The following is a 17,085-nucleotide window of genomic DNA, read 5'->3' as shown; positions in this document are numbered from 1 at the left end:
TTCAACAAATATATGGTTATTACTTATATTAACTTTATAAGTATTTATAAAGTAGACTACAGCTAATAAGGGTACAAGTTTGATACAGAAATTTAATATATTGGCTGATTTTCACATCTCAATTCGACGTATCGCCGCAAATTTACTCGACTCAAGAACGAATACCGAATCAGGAAATTTCGCTGAGAACAGCAGCAAGAAAAGGAACTATAAAAGTTGGACAAAGGTTCGCCCGCTGTTCTTGTAAAAAAAGATTTTACTTCAAAGAGATGTTTCTGTATGAAAAATGCTTCTCTTTGCAATTCTAAGTGTCACAGCAGTTTGCCATGTCGAAATAAGTAATTTGAAATAACAGTTCTGTATTAAACAATATTCAAGTAAAGTATTTTTTCTTCAATAATGGGTTCTTCCCTTAAACCCTGTATTAATAAGATAGTTTAATACAATAATTTTCCCGGATTCAATTATATTGTTTAATAAGTCAAAACACGAATAAAACGGGTTCTCCCTAGCGCTGTCACTTAAAACGCGTTTTCCTTAGTTAATTCGGGTTCTCACTAGCGCTGTCAGTTAGAATGCATTTTCCCTATTTAATTAGCGTTTTGACTGATTTAGGGTTTTCTCTCTAACACCCACACACACACACACACACAAACACACACACACACAAACACAAACACACACACACACACACACACACACACACACACACACACACACACACACACACACACACACACACACACATATATATATATATACGTGTCTGTGTGTAATTATATTTTTAATCTAATTTAAATTCTAATTAATTACCTAATTATTATCTTAAGTTACCCCATATTATCATTATTCTAAAATGCTCTCTTATTTCCTGACCCAATTCCTACTATTAATTCTACAGTCGCCCTATAAAACTTCTGCTCTCAGCATTTTCTGACGCTGCGAGTGAAGGGATAAAAATCCTTAATGTTTACAACATTCTATTAAAGACACTTACAATTCACTTTCTTAAGTCAATATGCCAAAGAAATCACTATCAAAATCTCATAGTAAAATCATAGAAGGGAGCAATTTCTATCCCTTTTCCACTTGTACTACAATGTACTACGTCAGTTTTATCATCGCTTCTTATCCGTAAATTTTGCCTTCCGCGGTGAAATAAATGTAAGTTTCCAAATTTCAAAAGTTTCTTCTAAAACTTGTTCACACATACACACACATTCGACGTCGTATAACAAAAAGTGTCTTTTAAATGACGTATTGCCGGTGGATTTCACGACATATTCGCAGACGGTTTAGTCAAACTAGATTTTCCGAAGAGGATTGTTTTACTGTGCGTTGATCTAGAGAGCTTTAGAGTGAAATAGTCTATTGTTGATCTCCGATGTGTCTTCTGGGTTCACTGTAAGTTCTTTTATTGTCCTGGTAATGTGCACGGATGATTCTCGGCAGCTTGTATTGATTTCTGTACAACTTACAATTACTTTGCAGTTAATCGAAGAATAAAGATAAAATAATTAAAACTAATATTTATTAACTTTATTTAAACTAATATTTATTAATTATCAAGGCTTGTTATGGATAAGTGCGCTACATTTTTACAAAGTCAAATTAATATTCAAAACAGAAAGAAGGAAATAAAATAAAATAAAAGATTATTACGAAAGCTTCTTTCATTTAAGTAATTTTGACTTACTCATAACAAATGCAATTTGAGTTCTTGACTTTCTTTATTTTTGGTAAAGAGATACGATTGTAAAATATGGAAATGGGAATGAAAGCATTCAAGACAAAAAGATATTCTTTATGCATATGAAACGTTTTAGAACTATAATGAAAAGCAACTAACTTATCCATTTGAATCAACAGTCGAAGCAAAATATGCATTTTTAAAGCATTCAAATTTTTTGGCAAGCAAGAATAAAAGAACAAAAAAAAAAAAAAAAAATCGAAGAAAACCTTATAGATGCATTTTTAATAAAGAAACTTTCTTCCTAAATAACTCCACAGCTAACGTAACGAAGCAAAATGCTGCCATTTTCTGCAACTAATTTCTCTCTTTAAATAAAAAGCGGCGCCGGAAGCACTTACTGCTCTCCCTCCGGAAAATGCGTAAGAAGATTCTTCTTATCTTTTCTGCCTTATCTGCATGTTTCGACATGAAAGATGATTGCTTTTATCCAAGATGTCGTGACGCGTTGATTGCCTAGGATGAGTGGTGAGGATATAACAGAGGGTACAAAAGAGTGTTTTCTTTATTTACTGTTATTGTTTTTGTTATTGTTTGGGGGGAAAAAACCTTCCCTCGCTTTTTAAAAAAAATTTCTCTCGTGTCTTGTAGAATATATAAGAAAAGTACTGAATTTTCCTACTTTTGACTATTATAAGAATAATGAATAAGATAATGAAATTTATTTGCTATTGTTCTTCTTAATGTATTTTCATTTTTTGACCGTCAATCAAGAATAATTGCAACGAATTTTTGAAAAATCATATGCAACAGGAAAGACAGGATAAACAAAAATAAACCAAACAAAAATTATATCCGTGGTGCAAAATGTTTATTAACGAAAAGTAATTTAACATATATTTTATGCGAATTTTAATTAGTCAAATTGAAAATTACGTAATTATTTACTGAATTTTAATAATTAACGATAATTTTACTATTATTGACTCTCTATTTTTGAGGCATCATAAAATTTTAAATATTTTCCAATAAGAAATTTGAAAAAACAATTATAAAATTTCAGAGAACTGAAATCAACTATGTAGCACACAAAAATATATTGATGTCACAGTCGCCCTTTAGAAAATGTTCTTACGCTTATAAATGTTTTTTTACTTATCGATTGCTGTTTTCTTTTTTTTTTTCCTGGGCGAGTTGTTTGCAGCTGACTGCTTGGGATAACCTTCTAATACCGACTTTGATCTGTTCATGTACCTCGCAGTGACATCAAGGGAGGGTAGTAGGACGCAGTTCTTTAAATAATGCACATGATATTCTTATTTCTAGTTGTCTTTTATACTAGAAGTTTAATGTATAGTTTGTTCGCAATTTCAGAGGGAATAATATCAAATAATAAGGCTAAATTTTCAAAAAAAAACAAACAAAAAACAAGGGCAAGGATTAAATCGATGCCTTGGTTTCTATTTATTTGTAAAAACCACATATCTTTCTGATGTGAAGAAATTTTCTCAAGTTCATTAATTATAGCTAAAATTATGGAATCTGCAGATGAATCAAAAGTTTCATTTTGCTAACACTTTGATAAATTTATTGTTTGTTATCCCAATGAGAGAGTGTGGTTGTGAAATCACTCACTTATCATATTCATTTCATTTTTTGATTAATAATTGGTGTTCATATAACTTTATAGAACTGTCTATATTATAACTGGACGCGCAAATTTCGATGAGTATCATTTTTGCTTTTTTATTTTTGCTATCGATATTTCAGCTGAATGCGCCATTTTTATTGAATATCGCTTCTGCCTCTTTTTTATTTATATGCTCATCTAGATCTCTTCATTGTATCATCCCTTTCAATTTTCTGATCTAGCATATTTCGTCTAAAGATTTCTCATATTTTAAAATTTGCTCCTCAGTATTACAATATGTTTTACGGAGCCAAATCTGAAACTTGAATCATTAAAATAAACAACTAATGTAAAAGTAATAAATTGACTTTAACGAATATTCCCACCTTCTCTTTCCTAAGATCAGTGAAATTAAAAATACTGTGTTACCTCAGAATACTGAAATTCTCGAGTCCTTTTTCAAAGATAAAAACCCTAACCTCTCCATCCTCCTCTGATAAACCGCAGTCATCTAGTGATCTTAAAGTGTTGATGTACAATAGAGGATCCCTCTTAGCTGATGGTCATGAAGCAAATATATCTTCAGTTTCTTTAGAAGTTCTAAAAAGAATCGCTATCCCCCAAATTCTTGGCGAGCATCTTGATCGAACAAAACACGTACTACGGGTACTCAGTCAATTATGCTTAATGAAAGAGAAAGGAAATTTTGAAGTGATATACAGGCTCAGAAAGGACAGCATTTTCTATTGTTTTCACGTCTCTCTGCCGAAGATCCCGTGAATCAAAATTATCTAAAGTCACAGAAATGAGTGAAAAGAATCCTATTAAAATCCATTTAGAACATGCTAGAATAATTCAGACAAATGTTTTCTTTTTCGATAAAATTATTGTCAAACTCAGACTGTAGTCAAATAACATGTAAAGAAAAAGCCTATTGACTTTTTATCTGTAAAAATAGTTTTGTTTTATGATTAAGACTTCCAATATAGAAAGAACAAATATCGTCTAAGGCTGACATAAACCTTTTCTCCAATTACATTATTAGCATGCTTTTGGAAAATTATTTACTGGATGTACAAATTGCTTTTTATTGAAAAAATATTTCTAAAAAAATAGAGAATGCAAATAGTTGGTACAATTCTCATATTTCTGTTTCCTGCTTCAGACTTTAAACGATGAAAAAAATAAAAAGAACAGATGAGTACAAAGAGAATCAAAAGCATTTAGGCTTTATAATTTTAGAGTTATATGATCAAATTATGACCTTAAAAATGTAATAAAATATTGAATTCCTTTTGAAAAATATCAATTTGGGATTAGGTCTAAAACTAAAAGCTAATAACTAGTTTAAATATGTTTGAAATATATCAACTTGGGATTGGGTCGAAAACTATAATAACTATAACGAAAATTATATATAATAAATAACATAATAAATAGTTTAAATATGTTTGAAAAATATCAGATAGGGATTAGGTCTAAAATTATAAGCTAAAAACTAGTTAAAATATGTTTGAAAAATATCAAATTGAGATGGGTCTAAAACTATACGCTAATAACTATTTTAAATATTTTGAAAATGTACATTCCAAAAAGTTTTTATACAATTATAATACTTCAGAAAAGTAAAATAAATCGTTCATCGTCTATTATTCTAATGGGTAATTTCTTCAGAAAGTGCAGTGAATGAAAGGCAATATATTCAATAATAGTACTGTACTGAAATAATACGTTTCCAGAAATTTTGTATTTGTTCAAATATACGAAAGAATTTTATAATTCTCTTTAAAAGTGTTTAGATACTTGATAAAGGGAGCCATTTTCTAACCATATCTAGACATAGTAATTTTCAGAAGAATAACGTGATGAATAAAAAAACATTCGATACTTCTCAAGTATTTCTAGAAATAGCAGATAGCATTTTACAGACACACTGATATGCAAAAATTTAGACTGAAATGTAAATTCAGCATAAAAGCGGTGGAGTAAACAGAATAATCAAACAGGTGATGGAATATAGATTCAGTTAGATAAGAGTATGCGCATATTTGTTAGATGATGTGCTGGAGATGCACCGCCACAATGCAAAAAAAAAAAAAAAAGCTAGCAATATATTCTCAATATTTTTACCAAAGCTTGTTGCATAACGTTGCATTACCATTTAAAACGTAGAAAGTTGCTGTTTCAGTGTGGCATATCCTACAGGTTATCTTGTTGATGGCATTTGATAACTCGAAAAATTTACACGAACTTGAAGCAATGCTATTCTGAAAGAATATCGAAGTGTAACTACTGTGGTTGAGGATTTTGAAAACCACACATAGCATCATGTCATGAATTTAGAGATAATTTCAAAAGTGAAGGGTCGGTCAGAGGACTTAAAATATGGGAGAATACAAACAACCCTGGTTGCGAGTAACATATATCTTATCCTACAGGAGAGTAAGTAGATAGTGGGAGAAATTCACAATGGCCATCCAACTGGTCAGTTAGCTTCCGGTATCGTGCATTTTTATGATTTGAAAGCTGAACGAAGATGGTATATTTGCTGTACGGCTATTGGCATTTGCGCTTTTTAGAATTGCCCACTAGAGACAGCGTTTTCTGTGAGACATGATTCTATCAAATCTCTATAAATCAGAAGTGTGATAGAATGTTCTTTACGGATAAGAGTCTATTTTCTCTTAATAACGATTCTGAACATTGATAAATCTAGAGTGAGAAAAATCTATAATATCAATGACAAAAAACGGGTTTGGTGATGGCAGAATTCTTGTTCGGATAACTATTACGTTTAGCAACTCTACTGGCAGCCGCATTTTCTGAATACATTCAGTTAATAGTACCCACATCGAAATACTCCTTCTTCAGCTATACTTCTTTTTTATAGGCTAGTCTTTAGTTACTCTTCATGGATAACAGTGCTACATCTCATCACATGCTGGCAATCACAAAGCTGTTGGAGAATGAAAATATTCAGCTTGTTCATTACTAGACAAGTCTCCAAACTTGAAACCAATCAATTTTATAAATGGTAGTTTTATGAAGTCCCAACACGTCATAGGTTTCCAGCAATGATTTCCCGGCTGCTATTGGCGTTTCGGCAAGAATATACCGCATCACTTTAACAACTCTCTGTTTCAAAATGTACATTTTATATTTCATTTATAAGCGATCATTTCTCCTGTAAGGCTAGATTTTTCTTGCAAAATATTAATCACATAAGCGCTTCTTTCTTTCTTAGTTGTACTTAAGTTGACTGCTCAGAAAAGTTCTTTTATATGCTTTGAAGTCATTTTTGGAAAATTTTGTTCACTTAATCCCCCCCCCCTCTTCCCCCTTCAGATATCTAGGTAATTCTAAGATATAATTTGAGTGAAAAATGAATATTTTGGAAAGACATATCTTTAGAAAAATCACTCGAGTTTTAATTTTTGCATACCAGTGTAATACTTACTAGAGAACTATCCAGATGTGATTGTTTAAATAAAGACAAATTATAAAATATCGGGTGAAAATTTAAAACCAAGTAGTTTATAAGATATTCCACATAAGCCGGAATAATTCTGAATAAAATAGTTGGTTTCTGTTTCAAATTGAAAAATGACTCAGATTTCTTCTTAATTAATGAAATCCTCGATATTGAACCAAATTTCAGAGAAATATTATATCAGGTTTTTACTTACCAAGTAGATGAGCGACTTTCTTAGCTTAATTACTTAAAAATTTAACCTTCCCCTTAAAATTTCATACACAAAAAATTTAGGCATCCTAATATTACTAACATGGATAAACAAGTCTGAAAGATAAATAGTAAATGTAAAAACAAAATGAACACGTAACTTTATCTCTTTCCCCCCTTTTTTTTAAAATATTAGTAATACATTATTTTGTTACTTATGATTTTTTATTCTATATTTTTATTTATTTATTTATTTTGGAGAATTTTTTAATCCCTACCCTTTTCTTGACGGATTACTGAAGGAGAGAGATTACTGTGGAATAGGATTCTATAAATCATCAAATCTAAGCCTAGAAAATATGATTAATTTAATAAACCGAATCGAGATGAGTTATCTTGTAGAAAGGTGCAATTAGTGTATACCATGCCATCCGAAATGTTATCCCAAAATTCCATGGAGAATCCCTATTGGTCCGAAAGTGATCTCTTGCCACGTGGATTCTAACTCATTGAATATTTATGATAGTGGATATTAATAAGTAAAGGAACATATATATATTCGTAGCTTTATCAACAAACGATTCGTCATCATCCCCCAACTCTTTAATTTTGCGTCAAGCATTTTACAATCATTCATGATCTCTTTTTTAACAGAAATACAATCTAAAAAAGGAAAGGAAAAAAATTAGCAACTTACGCTCAGTAAACAGAAGAGAAGATCGGTCACAAAAAGAATCAACAACCACGGATTTTCAATCTAAAAAAGAAAATCGCTTATTAGTTTCCAGATTAGATTGTCTCATCGAAATTTGTTATTGTCTAAAAAAGTAAAGCATTTTCCTAATAACTTTAATAAAAATAGATGTGAAATTTTTAAAATATTTTGGATGACAGAGTTATTTCGTAATAATTTAAAAATGTTTTTATATTTCATATTTGCATTATTTAATTTACATAATAATGAAGTAGTGTTTACGGGAAATCACTAAATTCTCGCATGGGATATTATTTTTTGACTTTTAATAAAAAAAATTCCTCAATTCCAAGTCTTTCAAATTTAGATCTGCATTTGTCATGGTAAAATAATTTTTTAGCAGTTTCGAAGACAGTAAAGAGACTTTCGATTTTTTGACGTCGTTTTATCTCGGAGAAGCACGCATTATGTACAAGCAGGAGCGACGACCACACACACAACACAGAGCGACACAGAAAGAAATGAGGGAAAAAGCTGATAAACCTTTTATCCCTGGTCTTATATACTGCGATGTTTTAATAGGGATTCCCATCTCATGTCAATCAAAAAGCAAGGGAAACGCAGGGATCTTTTAAAAGAATTTGTGAAGTCAATGGTATTTTGTCCCTTCACTCGGAGTGTGGGAACGATTAGACTTTTTCCGATTCAGCAATTTTACAAAGCTTCTGTTGAATTAATTAGATAGAAAAAGTGGAATGGGATCAGGAAATAAGAGAATGTTCTAGAAGGGGGAAGAATATGGGCTAAATTGAGCTAAAAGTTGATGCAACTAAAGTACCGCCATCTAAATGTTTGAGTACAGAGATGATCAATACATTGGCAGATTTTGGCTGAAATTTGAAATAGATTTACACCTCTAGACAATAAAACAGTATACCAAAAGGAATCATTTGTATAGGTCCTTGAGTTTTTGAATTATTGTATTCACATGCAAATAAACGGATATACATATTTAACTTAAAAAATGGTAGAAATAAAAAAAAAAATGTAGTAAAGGTCACATATTAAGTTTCATCCTTTTAGTCCATTGATTTTGTGAGTTGCCAAAGTGAGTTTTTGTGAGTTATTCACAAACGAACAGTAGCTAGACCGACAATCAAATAAAATTCTATGATACTTTTTCTTTAGGTAGCTGGGGTTTGAAACATGGAGATTCATTAAATGTTCGAGACGAATTTTTTTTAAAGATTGAAATAGTTTCTTTTTGTATATTTCATGTATGAGAAAATAGAAAGAGTAAGTTGATAATACAAAATTTACTCTAGAATGTTTCATTTATATTTCGTTATTAGCAATAAGACAGTTTTAAACAGCCCAACTGATGAAGCACTTCTATTTCAATTCAAATTTATTATTAAGATCTAGACAGAACTTCTCGGAAATTGCTGGTAGAATTTTACTTCTTACTTCCATGCTTAACGAGCACTGGCATCTTGTGATTCTGGAGTCTGTCGTCATATCACAAGGAGTTTTCTCATTAGCAACGTAACATGACCTAATATGTGCTTTTGCATTATTTTCTATACTGTCAAAATGATTTTAAATGTGATGAATCTTGAAGGGCACGTATGTGTCAAATCGCAAATTTTGAGTTATAAAATTAAAAAAAATTTGAAATCATAGTACTAAATTAGCAGCACTAAGCACGGAAAAAATATTCCTAAATTAATATTTTCCAATCAGGATGATAAATTTTTGTAAATTTAATAGATCTTCCATATAAATGAAAAATCTTGATTATCTGTAAAATACATTCATCATCTTTTATATTAATTTAAAACTAAGTTTTTGAACGAATAAAATTAGTTTTGATATTACAGATTTATTTAAAAATGAGAATTTTATAATGAACATTGATTAAAAATTTAAAGACGTTTTCTCTAAATGAGCCCAACGAAGATCAGTTGAAGCTATGTGGAAATTTAAAGTTACGAAAAAGCATTTCCTAAGACCTTTCTTTAAAGAACTTATTTCAGAGCAAAGTAAGTTCACAATTGTTTTTTACAGCACTAAGTCGACTTTCAAAAGCTCCTTGTAGGTTTTTTTAAAGTTTAAATACTTTTTAAAGGTCCTTATTTTCTTTCCCATAGGATATTTGTCGGAAGCGAACGAAATTACTCGTATCATTTGGGAATAAAGCATTTTTTTCCATCTATTTCACGATGTGCTTTTAGAATCCGCTTTAAAATTTAAGCAAACGGTTTTAAATTCTTGTTTGCAATTGTGTTAAGTACTCTTTTCCTCTACAAATCTGTTTTGTTTTTAATAGTAAATTTTCTTACTTCTGCGGACTGTTCACGTGCATTAATACATAAAATAATCTGTTGATGATTTATAATTGACAAACATTTGGCGACTAAATTTTCGATGTTTGGCAATTTAGAAAGATATCTCATCATAATATTAATTGTGAATATTTGTACTTAAGAATATAACTCTGCTGAAAGGGCCATTATATGTACTTAAAGGCACTTTTTGTGTGTCCTCCAACCAGCATTCTATAGATGCTAGGCTCAAAAAAAAATCGGCGAAAAGGCATTGATGTTATAAAACAAGCAGTTTGAAGAAGGGATCGAAACCTGAAAATCTTTTCAGGAGAAAGGGATCATAGCTTCCTATTTTTCTTATTTCTTATTTTTTATTAACAAAACTTTCTATTAAAGTTTTTGCATCAGTGGTTTATTTAGTGGAATTCGTTCTTTCTTTGATACTGCTAGTTATGAACGTTTCAAATAAGGCAGGTTTGATGAAAAACAAATCATTTACGATTGCTTGGTTCTTGTCTTATTCAAACTCTATATCAATCATTTGTGAGATGTTAACCCGGAGTAGATAGCTGAAAGCTGAATTCGAATTTTAATTAGTAAAAGGAAAGGATTTGAATTCATGGGATGTGTCTTTCAATGCCGATCTATTATATCAGATTACTATTTGTGGATTCTTTCTACTAATATTTGTCATCTATTTTGCTTCCTCTGTTTTGCTTCCTTAATGTTATTCTCTTCCTTATTTTGAAAAAGAAAATTACTTTTTGAAAAATTCAATTTTACCTTTTCGCAATGAATCGATTCATGGATGAGAACAAAAGTCGCTGTATAAATAAATGGATACCCTGTGCATCATTTGTTGAGCATCAATATTGTTAAAACATTATTATTTCTTTTGCAATCACTGTCCCTTTTCAGGAGCCACACGAATATCTATTCTCTTTCCAAAATAGTATTTTAACCTAAGGCTCTACTGAAATCAAAGATGCTCCTGTAACCTTCATGAAAGATGTTTCAAATGAATTATGATGGAAAGTGATGAAGTGGAATTTAAAATGATGATAACATTCAAGAGATTAGGCGCTATCAAGTTTCAAAGTCTTAATGATTCCAAGCGAATTTTAGATGCTTGTAAAGATATTTTAAAATTATTTTCCAGCATTATTAAAAAAAATTTCCATCTTCACATGTTTTTCGTCCAGAAGTAATGTTGCAATTCGATATCGGAACTTTGCTCGTAAATTTCTTCTTTTGAAAGGGGAAGTCTGTAAAAAGCTATGTGGTGAAACAAAAAGGAAACTTAGAAAGAAAAGGGATGTTGGCTTTTGTTGCCATGGCGACTAAAAGTTTCAATCAACTTCATCTTCCGTCAGACAGGCGGATGCGTAACTGAGTAACTCGGAGTCAGAAGGATTTCAAATAATCTCATCTCTTAGTCATTTGTCCAGTGGCACAGAAATCTTTCCATCTTAAATGAAGATTTACGACAGGATGATTCATGGATTCATCCTGATTCTTAAATTTTTTATGACTACTAAGTTTTAACATTGTGTCATGGATGTGAATTTTACTCTAATAATATCTTATCATTCGACGGATAAATCAAGGCTTTTCTACTCCAACAAAAGTTGGGAGAAAAATTTGTTATCTTCTAAAATAGTTTTAAAATCATTTTAAGAGTTATAGAATATGCAGATAAATGTATAATTACATGTAATCAATAAATTAGAAATTCATAACTATCATTAGAACTTCATAATTATCATAAAAAATACTGGAGGATTTTTTTTAACTGACACATTTCAAGGGCACTTGTACCTCGATCTAACTACTGAAAGAGAACTAAACTCGGTATAGAAACTGATGATGACATGGGAAGTAGGATTCCGAGGAAACACATTATTTCCAAAAATCACTGATAGGATTATTTATGACGTTGTTATAGCATTAACATATCAAACAGAGAATTATCATAAAATATGGGCATCAAAGGAAAATGCAGATTTATGCTTTCGCATGTGATAACAACGCTAACAATTTGAACGATAAAAACATACAGACAACTGCGGAAAATATTCTCAGCTGATGTGAGCCGACCCAAGTGAATATGATATTTATATTACCAGAACGTGCATTACTGATGAAGTTGTGTTACATTAAGAAGTGCAATGTACCCGCAGCTTTTCGTGAACTTAGAACAAGACAGAAGCTATGTAAGGAGCATTTATTGCTTAATGGTTTGAAGGAAATGAATTAGAAATTCGAGTAAACAAAGTCACAGACAATTTTCGTGGACAGAGGACGTAAACCTGAGTCAGAAAAGGTGACCATAAATGTTGAACTGCAATCATCGACGCATCACAGGAAACTATTGCTGGTAGTAGTAGCTTCCGGGAGAGAATTCTATTTTCCTATTGATGACGAGTTCTGTTGTCCTATTCACAAAATCAGTCGCTTGAAGAAATTCAAACACATAGAATACGAGAGATAAACGATTGACATTTGCTCTGTCGTTTCTTGCCAGGATGAAGATTGACAATGGCTTCTCATGACAAACTCTGTGGGGATATGAGGTCCATTTTCATTTGGAAGGGGTCTTAACACATAAAATAGCCAAATTAAGACCTCTGAAAAGCCCCACGCATTGCAAGTATTTCCTTTGCAATCACCAAAAGTCACCGTTTGAAGTGGCTTCACAGCCAAATTCATCATTAGACATTTCTTTCTTTTTTTTTTTTTTTTTTTTTTTTTTTTTGAGAACTCTGAAACAGCCAGTAACGTGTACCGTTAATGCACTAAGATACCAGGACATGCTAACTAGTTTTGTCATTCCACAAATTTAGCAAAGAAATTGTCTCGGGCAATCCTGATGTACCACTACACAATGGTATTAAGAAGCTATTACTCCTTAAATTTACTTATGAAAGAGTCATCAGTCGCATTGCGTTTTTAGTGTTGCATGGCCGCCTTTCTCTTGATCTGGCTCCAAGTGATATTTTGCTCTAGAGTTATTTGAAGTCAAAAGTTTTTGCTCGTAGAGTCACAAATTTAAGTGCCTTAAAGGAAAACATATCACAAGTGGTTCTGAATAATATTCAGTTAAAAAAACACCCGAGTTATGGACGAATGAACTGATGTTCTTCATATAGGGATAATGTGGTCAAATAAAAAAAGTTAAAATTGAAGAGTAATATCGACTTTAAGAGAAATAACAATGGAATATTTTTTTAACTAATCGGAATATCCCTAATCACGAGTCTTGGGAAAAAATTTTCTCAAAATCTATACAGGAAAAAAAGTAACTTTCAAAACTACATGTGGTTCCGGATTCAAAATTAAAGGGTTTCTAGACCTAAAATTGCAGTCAACTGTCAGCATTTTGAGTAAACATACCTGTAATTTGGTACATGTTTGTAATTTAACATAATTTCCTTTTTTCTTTTTGGAATATATTTATGCTGTACAAAATATTTTACTAACATGTCAAGTTTTATTATTAAAGTTTACTTTAAGATATAAACCTTCTTCATTGGTTTTTTTTGACATAATTTTAACCGTGATCAGATGTCTTGAGATATATGTAAATGTAGGGAAAGGAGAAACAGAATTTTCCGTTAAAAGAAATATTTTATAGTTCTTGTTAACAATTAGACAGAAATTTTCCACTTCGAAGCATTTTTTAAGGTATATTATGTATGATCATTAATTATTAGGGTATATTATATATCCATGTCATCTTTGTCGAGATAACAAATACAAACAAATGCCTTCAGAAAACCAGGAGGTGAAAGCAAGGGTTGTCTAAGTTAAATACAGGCGTATTAATCTTATACAAGAAGAATATTTCGTGGAATCCTATCACGAAGGCCGCAGAATCTTCAGAAAACTAAGAACGATAAAATGTAAACATATATTTCGATATTTTCATTAATGAGTAGGGATTTCAACTTTAAATTTTTAAGAAATAGCAAATAAAATTTTAAAAAATGCAAATGATGTTTATTATTATAATGAGACAATTATTCGCACAATCTGAATAACCTTTACAGTTAATAGTTAAATAATTACAAAGAAATGGAATAATTTCAACATCTAGTTTCCATTTCTGTCCCCCCTCCCCCTTTTTGAGTTGGATAAGCAATCTACTAACTGCTCTGAGATTTTCGCTGTCCCTTCACCCTTACTAGATGATATACAGAAATACTACGAAAGCCATGTCTTGAAATCCACTTAGAACATTCTAAAATCCTAAAAGGAATTACTTAAAAAAGAGCGTAGTGGTACAAGTAGAGGGATTTCCTCTCATTTGGAAAGAAAATCTACAGAAATTGCTAAATTCAATTACTAAGCTTCGCAAGACACTAACGAGTAAGACAGTTTTATCCTCAGACATTGAAAGTTTGCTATAATTAAATTTTGAAAGGAGCGAGGAAAATTAAAGGTTTGCAAGATTTTTTAAACTAAAAAGAAGCAGGTTTATTTTTTAAAAAATCAAGCAGCATTAAAAAGACTTTGCTTAAAGACGTCGATGAATTTATCACATGCATTTCAGGACAGTTAACTGAATTATCGGTACATGCATAGACACAAACTATATTAAATCTGTGAAGCCATGTACATATGTAATTGAATTTTTTCGCTTTATGTCATGAAGTTTAAAACTATATCTTATCTTCTAAGACTCGCCTGTAGAAGAATTATTTCTTTAAAAGCAGCACATAGCTACTCTGCTAGATATTACTGAGTTCCTGATTTCTTCATTCGATCATAATTTATAGATCTAGTCCTTATTATAATAAATTGTATTATTTTATACAATCGGATGCTCATTTTTGATGCAATTTTTTTAAGTATCCAAATCTCTAAATGTTGACCTCTACCAATATAATAGGGTTATGTATGTAAGGCTTTGGAACTGATGGGCATTGATATGAAACCCAAAATTTTCGAATATCCATCATATATGTGCTCATCGCAACACTAAATCCGATTTCACTGAGTTAGCCTTCTATTAGCCTTAATGGTAACATCTTAAGTTTAATCCTCGTCATCTGACAATAATTCATAATTATTTGATCTATTTCGAAACTGCTCTTGTATTCTTTCGAAATTGGAAGATAATTAAATAAACCTATATCAACCAGAATAACTGGAATACAGTAGTACGTACTTTAAAACGTCAGAATATATAGGGCCTGTACTTACCGCATCCGGAATGAAGTAGAGTGAAGCGATGAACTCAAGGAGGGTGGAGGCAGATACGGAAGCCACCCAGGGAAGGAGGAAAAGTCGGTTGTCCTAGCTCAGGGAAGAAAAACAGGCATTCGTCAATTCACAGCAAAGAAAGGCTCCCAAATAGTTGAAAAGTTCAAAACTTAGAGCTAAATCAGCTTATTAAATTTCAAATTTTTATTACTCCTTTAATCTGACTAACTTCTCAGAAGATGATATGATAATAAACTATTATTAATATATATATCATATTATATCAATCGATTTGATAGAATTTCAACTATGGCAGTCATAAAAAAACTTATTCAAGCCGACGATATCCAGGAATAGTAACAAAGATATATCTGATCAGCATCGATGGAGCCCTTAACCAGCAGCAATTCCAGTTATTTTATTGCCAAATAAAAGTTGACAACTTACTTAGTTTTACAGAAGTTTTTCATTATTATTATAGAGGTGGATTCTAGCTGAAAGATGGCAATGTATAGTACAACAAACAATATTTCTCACAGAATATCGGATCTAAATTCAGGATTATTTGAGAAACAGAAAATATAAGTCCACGTTGATTCTTTATTAGTAAAATAGTAGACTAAGATTAAGTATATAGTTATTCTAGTGAACTAGTTAATTAATATGTCTTTGTAAAAAATTCTTTGTGGTTAATTTCTGAAAGGCATGGGGATCAAATCAGAGAACTATGTAATCTGATAACTTTGCATATGTGCATTGATACGTTTCCCACACAATAACCACAGCAGTTAACTTTTGCTCTAATTTTTCCATTTCTTTAGAAGGAAGTATATAGTATGTGACAGGGCTTCTCAGTTTTATTCTAGAACAATAATCGCCTGCTTCACATTTCCAGCTGATATACTTTCATGTAATTTAACACAATGGTATAATTTAAAACATCTTATGCTTGCTGACAAATATTGTTGTTCTTATAACTTTCTATCATTCCTCTTGCCTTGGGGGAAATTATAAGCACCTTTTGTCAAATAATATTCGTTTTATATTGAATCTCTTGATCAGAAATAGATGAAGTTTAATAAAAACATTTTCTCATTAATACTCATTTCAAAGTATATCGTATACTTCATTACTTTTACGTATAAAAATATTACAAGTTTAAGTGTTCCAAAATTGGTAGTATAATCTCATAAGAGCTATTACCATCCTGCCTAGGTATCAGATTAAATAATGACCATTGCCGCAGTAGCATGCAGATAAGAACTAAGATTCAACTCTAATGATTATTATTGGCTTCAGTGCCACTCTTAACGTAATCGTCATGAAAGTAGAGGTAATTCTACCTCATACTTTTCACATTATCACCAGATAAGTGGGAAACAATCGCTATACTTTCTCATTTTTATATCTAAGATGCGCTCATCTTTCGGAAGGAATCAAAGAATAAACAAAAATATCCAGATCTGATGAAAGCGAAAACAGATGATAGGAATGAATACATACAAGTTATCATAAAATAAACAAACTTTTTGCAAATAAACGCATTGGCGTAAAAAATTTGAAAATTAATCTTGACTTATAATATATCAATTCGAAAAAAAAATAAGTGTCATACTAAATGATGTAATAATATGGATGGTTATATTAAATTTATTTTTTAAAAAACTTTAATTAACCTTATGCACAACTAATTTTAACATATAATATTTCCTGAAATTTCTTTTTTAGTTTTCTAGGAAGGGGGGTGGGATGAAATGTTTACATTGAAAAGAAAATTTTTTGAAAACGAGCAGACTTTTTACACAAAAAATATGCCATTCTGTTCTAAAAGACAATTTTGTTGTGAACATGTTGCTT

The 17,085-nt window shown here is 31.0% G+C and overlaps 1 protein-coding gene across 1 annotated transcript in view; it reads right to left on the bottom strand.

The window, feature by feature from the left end:
• The window catches only part of LOC129968431 (uncharacterized), a 134,437-nt gene that overhangs the window by 14,965 nt on the left and 102,387 nt on the right, over positions 1–17,085 (bottom strand). Inside the window, exons 4-5 of the mRNA XM_056082292.1 lie at positions 15,229–15,321; positions 7,700–7,759 (exon numbers count right to left, since the gene is read on the bottom strand). Coding sequence (XP_055938267.1) covers positions 7,700–7,759; positions 15,229–15,321 — 153 coding nt within the window. The remainder of the gene's footprint in view (positions 1–7,699; positions 7,760–15,228; positions 15,322–17,085) is intronic.

The sequence above is a fragment of the Argiope bruennichi genome, chromosome 1 (assembly GCF_947563725.1).
Source record: "Argiope bruennichi chromosome 1, qqArgBrue1.1, whole genome shotgun sequence".
Classification (NCBI taxonomy): domain Eukaryota; kingdom Metazoa; phylum Arthropoda; class Arachnida; order Araneae; family Araneidae; genus Argiope; species Argiope bruennichi.
Note: the sequence above shows the minus strand (reverse complement) of the source record. Positions and strands in the feature narration are given on the sequence as shown.